Source organism: Arachis stenosperma, chromosome 4 (genome assembly GCF_014773155.1).
Source record: "Arachis stenosperma cultivar V10309 chromosome 4, arast.V10309.gnm1.PFL2, whole genome shotgun sequence".
NCBI classification, from domain to species: domain Eukaryota; kingdom Viridiplantae; phylum Streptophyta; class Magnoliopsida; order Fabales; family Fabaceae; genus Arachis; species Arachis stenosperma.
Genome location: NC_080380.1, coordinates 98421607 through 98430011, shown reverse-complemented (window position 1 = coordinate 98430011; position 8405 = coordinate 98421607). Strand labels below are relative to the sequence as shown.

Here is an 8405-nt window from a genome sequence, read left to right as displayed (position 1 = left end):
AAAGTCAAGTGAGTAATATCAATCCAAGTCCATAAGTCCTAGCTTCCCACTAATTAGATTAATGAAGGCTAGAGTTAATGGCTATCAACTATCAATCAATTGGACACTAGTGACTCAAAAAATCCTAAGTCACCTTCTCAAGCCAAGAACATAGAATTCTACTCTAACATCCTCTCAAGCATTTCATCAAACACTTGGAGGGTAATGAAAGAAATCATTTTTTATTTGTAAGAATAAGAGGAATCAACAACCAACAATTACAAAGAATTAACAAAACAACAATCAACAACATCACAATCACATGAATTATCTCAAATTGCATTATCAAAAGAAAACAAAAGAACAAAAATATCTCAATTACAAAACCTAGAAACAAAATAAGAGAAATTACAACAAGAGGATAGGGATAGAAAGAAGAACCAAAGTGTAGCAATCATCAATTGAAGGTAGAAGTAGAAGGAGACTTGAATTAAACCTAGAACTATGAGATCCTAATCTAACCCTAATTCCCAATCCTAATTCTAGAGAGAAGCGAGAGCTTCTCTCTCTAAAAACTAGTTCTAACTACTTCTAAAACTAAACTATGACTAATGATCCAAAGTATGTTGATTCCTCTTCAATCCTTGGCTTAAATAACATCAGAAATGAGTTGGATTGGTCCCACAAGGCTTCTAAAATCGCTGGCCACGTGTTGCATTAAGTGGGTCATGTGCCACCATCGGCGTGTCCGCATACTGTGCGCGTGCGCACCCCTATGTGCGATGCAACAATGGAAAATCTTATATCGTTTCGAAGCCCCAGATGTTAGCTTTCCAACCCAACTGGAACCGCATCATTTGGAATTCTGTAGCTCAAGTTATGGTCAATTAAGTGCGAAGAGGTCAGGCTTGACAGCTTTTTGGTTCCATCATTTCTTCATGAGTTCTCCAATTTTACATGCTTTTTCTTCATTCCCTTAATCCAATCTTTGCCTCCTAAATCTGAAATCACTTAACAAACATATCAAGGCATCTAATGGAATCAAGGTAAATTACATTTAGCTATTTTAAGACCTAAAAAGCATGTTTTCACTCTTAAGCACAATTAAAGGAGAATATACAAAACCATGCTATTTCATTGAATAAATGTGGGTAAAAGGTGATAAAATCCCTTAAATAAAGCATAAGATAAACCCTACAAATGGGGTTTATCATCCAACGCTGAGGCCAACGTCCTTAAAGCGGGAAAAATGATATTTTTTATCCACGCGAACGCGTGGAGCACGCGAATGCGTGGATAAGCATCTTTGAGCAGAATGCGCGAACGTGCAAAGCACGCGTACGTGTGGATTTGATGACGTTGGCCCTCCGACGTTGAGTCAAACTTTCTGGTTTTGCTGATCTAATTTAAAGTGGCATTTGAGTCAATGTTGGCACTCAAACGTTGACTCAAACTTGAAGCACCAACATCCAATTTTCACACAGATCTCTTCTCAAGATCAAGAGCAATCAATTGGAGCATCTTCAACCCAAATTCATCAAGGCCAAAAGCCCAATTCAAGCATTGAAGATCAAAAATAGAAAGCGTATAAATAGAAGTTAGTTTGATTTTAGGGGGATGCTTCTGTCAATTTTTTAGTTTTACTTGGAGCTCATTTGAGTTTTCATTCTGAATTGGGAAATTGGGATTGGGAATTGATTTTCTTTTTCTTTGTTCTACACTCTTCACTGTTTTGCTTCGAATCTTGGGTGTTGAGAATTGAGAAAATTCTGTCTCAATCTCACCTTGAGATCTCTTTGTTCCTTTCTCTGCATAATTCAAGATTTGGTGATTTGAATTCAAGTTTCTTTACTGTTTTGATTTTTAATTTATTTGCAATTGTTCATTGAGTTGGATCAAGGAAGCCAGTGAGATCTAGACTTGGTTTTATAGTCTCTTGACCCCTGAGATCTTGCATATTCCTTTTAGTTCATCTGCTGAACACTTCTTCAAGCTAATTTACTTTTCTGTTTGAGATCTATTTCAATTCAAGTCATCATCTACTCTTCTGTTTGTTGCAATTTACTTTCTTTTGTTAAATTTCTGCAAATCCCAACTCCCTGATCCCTTTATCATTCAAACTATTTATATTTCTTGCACTCAAAGTTTCTGTTATTTACTTTACTTGTTCTTTAAGATTAAGCACTTTTACTTTCTGTTCTCTTTAATTTACTACAATTCTCCCCTCTCCTTTTACAATTCATGCAATTTAGCTTCTGTCAATTACAAATCACTCAAATCAACTCTTGTTTGATTGACTAAATCAACCACTAAACTAAAATTGCTCAATCCTTCAATCCCTGTGGGATCGACCTCACTCATGTGAGTTATTATTACTTGATGCGACCCGGTATACTTGCCGGTGAGTTTTGTGTTGGATCATTTTCCACACATCAAGTTTTTGGTGCCATTGCTGGGGATTGATTAGATTGACAATGATTAAGTAAGGTGATGGTCTAGATTAAGCACTTTTTCTTTATTTTTCTTTAATTTTCTTCTCTCTAACCCGCTAACTGTTTGAATATTTGCTCAAGCTAACCATAACCTCACTCAAGGAATAGAGTGCATTGTTACTGATTTTCTGGCTTTGTGTGTATTTCTTGTTGTCTTGGTTGTATGACAGAGGCAAGAAGAGAGGCCTATACCTTTTGTGAACAAGACAAAAGAACTTAAGAAGAGAGGCAAGAGGAAAAAGTGTTGTTGGTGAAGACAATTCTGAGGAAGAGGATCAAGAGATGGAAGATAACCCACCTAATCCACCAATGGGAGAGGCCAACAACAATGGTCAACCACAGAGGAAAGTCTTGGCTTCCTACACATTTGCTAACCCAAGACATTGTGGGAGCAGCATTCTTACTCCCAATGTCAATGCAAACAACTTTGAATTGAAGCCACAGCTCATCACTCTCGTGCAAAATAATTGTTCCTATGGAGGAGGGCCACTTGAAGATCCAAATCAACACTTATCCACATTTTTCTAAGGATTTGTGATACTGTCAAAACCAATGGTGTGCATCCTGACATATACAAGCTGTTATTATTCCCATTTTCCTTGAGAGACAAAGCTACTAAATGGTTGGAGTCATTTCTAAGAGACAGCATCAGCACTTGGGAAGATCTACTGAACAAGTTCTTAACCAAGTTCTACCCTCCTCAAAGAATCATTAGACTCACAACAGAGGTCCAAACATTCACTCAGATGGATGGAGAGTCATTCTATGAGGTTTGGGAGAGATACAAGACTTTGATCAGAAAATGTCCACCATACATGTTCAATGAATGGGATAAACTTCAAAACTTCTATGAAGGACTAACTCTGAAAGCTCAAGAAGCACTAGATCACTTAGCAGGAGACTCCCTACAATTGATGAAGACTGCAGAGGAGGCCCTAAACCTTATTGATATGGTGGCAAACAATCAATATTTCTTTGCTCATCAGAGACATCGCCAACCATCACAAAGGAAAGGAGTGCTAGAGTTGGAAGGAGTGGATTCTATCCTAGCTCAAAACAAGATGATGCAGCAGCAAATTTAGTAACAATTTGGACAAATGGCTAAGAAGATTGACAGCCTGCAAGTTGCATCGGTGAATGTCACAAGCCAACTATCAACTGGATGGGGATCAACTGAAGAAAACCAAGAGGATCAACAGTAGGAACAAGTTCAATATGTGCACAACCAAAATTCTGGATCAAATGAAGTTTATGGTGACACCTACAACCCCTCCTGGAAGAACCACCCAAATCTCAGATGGAAAGATAGCCAAAATTAAAACCAGCAGCCATGGCAAAGAAATTCAAACCAAAATAATTCAAGAAACAACCAGAACCACAACCAGCAAAATAATAACCAAAATACATATAGAAAACCCTAAAATAACTACCCCAATTCCAATCATTATCCATCCAATAACCAAGCCACCAACCACAATAATTATCAATCACCCTCAACATCCCATAACCAACCACAAATACCACAAGACACTCAAAGAATCTCCAACCTGGAGATGCTGATGGAAAAGATGATGAAGTATCAGGAGATGACAAGCAAGAATCATGAAGCCTCAATGAGAAACTTAGAAAGGCAAATTAAACAACTGTCCAAGCAAGTTGTGATTGAAAAGCCAACAAGTTCACTCCCAAATGACACCATTCCAAATCCTAAAGAGGAATGTAAAGCTATTCAATTAAGGAGTGGAAGGATCTTGGTGAATGACAAAGAAACCATCAAAAAAGCCTGTGGAAAATGACAAAAGACCAATTGAGGAAGATGATGCCAGTATCAAAGATGAAGATGTAGCCAACAAGGAGGATCCAGAGAAGCCTAAAGAGAAAGATGAGCAGCCACAAGAGTCAAGGAAAGGGAAGCAAGTAATGAAGGAACCATCTCAAGGACAAAAGCAAGGAGTGAAAGCTTTCACACCTCCCCTGCCATACCTTCAAAGGTTCAACAAGGAGACCAAGGATCAACACTTCCCCAAATTCCTTGAGATCTTCAAGAAGTTGGAGATTATCCTCCCCCTGGCTAAAGCATTAGAGCAGATGCCACTATATGCAAAGTTCTTGAAGGAGCTTATCAACAAGAAGAGAAGTTGGCATGAGAAGGAAACAGTGCTTCTCACTGAAGAATGCAATGCTGTAATTCAAAGGGATATTCCACCAAAACTCAAAGATCCAGGGAGTTTTGTAGTTTCATGTACCATAGGCAAGATGACCTTAGACAAAGCTCTCTGTGACCTTGGTGCTAGTATTAATCTGATGCCATTATCAATAATGAGAAAGCTTGCCATAGAAGAATTCAAACCTACCAGGACGTCTTTGGTGATGGCCGACAGATCAATTAAGACACCCAATGGCATTGTAGAAAATCTATTAGTGAAGGTTGGAGAGTTTATTTTCCTTGCAGACTTTGTAATTTTGGATATAAAAGAGGAAGGATATAATTCAATTATCTTGGAAAGGCCATTTCTAGCCACAGCCAGAGCCATTATTGATGTAGAGAAGGAAGAGATGATCTTCAGGGAGCACAATGAGCAAATGGTCATTAATGTCTTTAAATCAATGCAACATCCCCCTGAGTAAGAGAACTACATGAAGGTGGATATGATAGAAAGTCTGGTAGAGGAAATGCTAGAAGCCACCTGTCAGGAGGAACAAGAAGAGGAAGTGGTAGAAATCTCCATTGAAGATAAGGAGAAAGAGAAGCCAAAACAGGAGTTGAAGCCCCTTCTCCCTCACCTCAAATACGTGTTCTTTGGAGAAGAAGAGGCCCTGCCAGTAATCATTAACTCCTCCTTGAATATAGAAGAAGAAACAAGGTTGATTGAAGTGTTGAAAGCTCACAAAACAGCCTTGGGTTGGACAATTGAAGATATCAAAGGCATTAGCCCAGCCATTTGTATGCATAAGATTCTGTTGGAAGAAGAATCAAAGCCTGTAGCTTAACCCCAAAGAAGGCTCAACCCAGCCATGAAGGAGGTAGTTCAAAAAGAAGTCATGAAGCTAAGGAGTGCTGGGATAATCTTTCCAATCTCTGACAGCTCATGGGTGAGCTCGGTTCAAGTTGTACCAAAAAAAGAAGGAATGACAGTCATCACCAATGAAAAGAATGAGTTGATCCCCACTAGGACAGTGACTGGATGGAGGATGTGCATAGATTATAGAAGATTAAATGATGCTACAAGGAAATATCACTTTTCTCTCCCATTCATTGATCAGATGCTGGAAAGATTGGCCGGCCATGCCTATTATTGCTTTTTGGATGGGTATTCTGGGTACAATCAAATAGTGGTGGATTCTAAGGATCAAGAAAAGACTTTCTTCACATGTCCATTTGGAGTTTTCGCCTACAGGAGGATGCCCTTTGGGCTATGCAATGCCCCAGCCACCTTTCAAAGGTGTATGCTTTCCATTTTTTCTGATATCGTGGAAAAATTTTTAGAAGTCTTCATGGATGATTTTTCTGTCTTTGGTAATTCATTTAACACTTGTTTGCATCATTTAACTCTTATTTTGAAAAGATACCAAGAAACTAACCTGGTATTGAATTGGGAGAAATGCCATTTTATGGTTCCTGAAGGGATAGTTCTTAGGCATAAAGTGTCATGCAAAGGTATAGAAGTTGATAAAGCTAAAATAGAAATTATTGAAAAACTTCCTGTACCTGTTAATGTGAAAGCAGTAAGGAGCTTTCTTGGGCATGCTGGCTTTTACAGGAGGTTCATCAAAAGATTTTTCAAAAATAGCAAAATCATTGAGCAATTTGCTAATGGTTGATAGCCCTTTCATCTTTGATGACAACTGCAAACATGCCTTTAAAAATTTAAAGAGAAAACTCATTACAATACCAATTATCACACCCCCTGATTGGAAACTACCTTTTGAACCTATGTGTGATGCAAGTGACCTTGCTATTGGTGCTGTGTTGGGGCAGAAGAAAGACAAGCTGCACCATGTCATATATTATGCTAGCAAAGTGTTAAATGAAACACAGAAAAATTATACCACCACTGAGAAAGAGCTTTTGGCAATTGTATATGCATTTGATAAGTTTAGACAATACTTGATTGGTTCAAAGGTTATAGTGTATACTGACCATGTTGCTCTTAAGTATCTAATGTCCAAACAGGATTCAAAGCCAAGGCTTATTAGGTGGGTGCTGTTGCTACAAGAATTCGACATTGAAGTAAGAGATAGGAAGGGGAGTGAGAATCAAGTAGCAGATCATTTATCAAGAGTGCCACAAGAAGCCAATCAGGATAGACCACAACAAGTGAATGAGAATTTCCCTGATGAGCACACTTTTCAAGTTCAGCAAGCACCTTGGTTTGCTGACATAGCAAACTTCAAAGTGGGAAGGAAGATACCTCAAAAATTTTCCAAGCAACAAATGAAAAAGTTACTTAATGAAGCAAAGAAATTCCTATGGGATGAACCATTCTTATTCAGAAGATGTTCAGATGGAATGATAAGGAAATGTGTCCCCGAAGGTGAGATGAGAAGCATATTGTGGTACTGTCATGGTTCAGCTTATGGTGGACATTTTGGACCAGAAAGAACAGCAGCCAAGATACTTCAAAGTGAATTTTATTGGCCAACCATCTTCAAGGATGCCAGAGAGTTTGTTCATCAATGTAATGAATGCCAAAGAGCTGGAGGATTGACAATAAAGAATGAGATGCCTCAGAACTACATCCTAGAAGTGGAGCTATTTGACCTGTGGGGCATTGATTTCATAGGCCCGTTCCCTCCCTCTTATTCTTTCAAGTACATTTTGGTAGCAGTGGAGTATGTCTTAAAATGGGTGGAAGCCATAGCCATAACCACATGTGATGCACAAGTAGTCTTGCAATTCCTTAAGAAACATATTTTTACTAGATATGGAGTACCTAAAGGTCTTATTAGTGATGGTGGTGGTCATTTTTGCAACAAACAAATGGAGAAGCTACTTCACAAGTATGGGGTAATACACAAAGTAGCCATTCCCTATCACCCTCAGACTAATGGCCAGGCAGAGCTTGCAAATAGGGAGCTGAAGAGGATCTTGGAAAAGACTGTGGGAGCCACCAGAAAGGATTGGGCAAGAAAGCTAGAAGATGCACTCTGGGCATACAGGACAACATTCAAAACCCCTATTGGAAGGTCCTCTTTTCAGCTATTATATGGCAAAGCTTGTCACCTCCCTGTAGAACTTGAACATAAAGCCTTTTGGGCCACTAAACTTCTCAACCTTGATTCTTAGGCAGCAGGAGAGAAGATGTTACTACAACTAAATGAGTTAGATGAGTTTAGGCTGGAAGCCTATGAAAATGCTAAGATATACAAGGAAAAAGCTAAGAGGTGGCATGACAAGAAGATCTTAAGGAAGGAGTTCAAACCAGGACAGCAAGTACTCCTATATAACTCCAGGCTCAAGGTTTTCCTTGGCAAGCTCAAATCCAAATGGATTGGTCCCTACTTGGTGACAAAGGTTCTTCCTTATGGAAGCATTGAATTGCTAGATGAAGCAACAAAAAGTCATTTCACAGCAAACGATCATAGGGCAAAGCCTTACTTAGGAGGTCAATGGGACAAGAAAAAGGAGATTCAGAACCTAAGCTAAGCAAGAATGAGGGATGTCAAGCTAATGACAATAAAGAAGCGCTTGTTGGGAGGCAACCCAACCTGAGGTAGTTCTCTTTGCATAGCTAGTTCAATAAAAAGGTTAAGTAGATTCACCTGTATTGCGAGGAGCTAAGTTTGGTGTTGCACACCAAAACAATTCAAAGAAGAATGAAGGGTTCTAAGTTTGGTGTTCCACCAAAAATCTCATTTAAAAGCACATTCTCACTTTCTGCATAAGGAGTTGCTAACTCCAAGCAATCAGCGAAGCTACTTAACCAGTGTATG

General features: G+C 38.9%; 1 protein-coding gene across 1 annotated transcript; it reads left to right on the top strand.

Moving 5' to 3' along the window:
• Positions 1-4229: 4229 nt before the first annotated feature.
• LOC130975232 (uncharacterized) lies at positions 4230-5099 on the top strand. The gene has a single exon (XM_057900051.1). The coding sequence runs from the start codon at positions 4230-4232 to the stop codon at positions 5097-5099; it is 870 nt and encodes a 289-aa protein (XP_057756034.1).
• Positions 5100-8405: the final 3306 nt, after the last annotated feature.

What these genes read in the sequence shown, in the direction of transcription:
- LOC130975232 (XM_057900051.1), top strand. Translation starts at nt 4,230, where the DNA reads ATGACAAAGAAACCATCAAAAAAGCCTGTGGAAAATGACAAAAGACCA.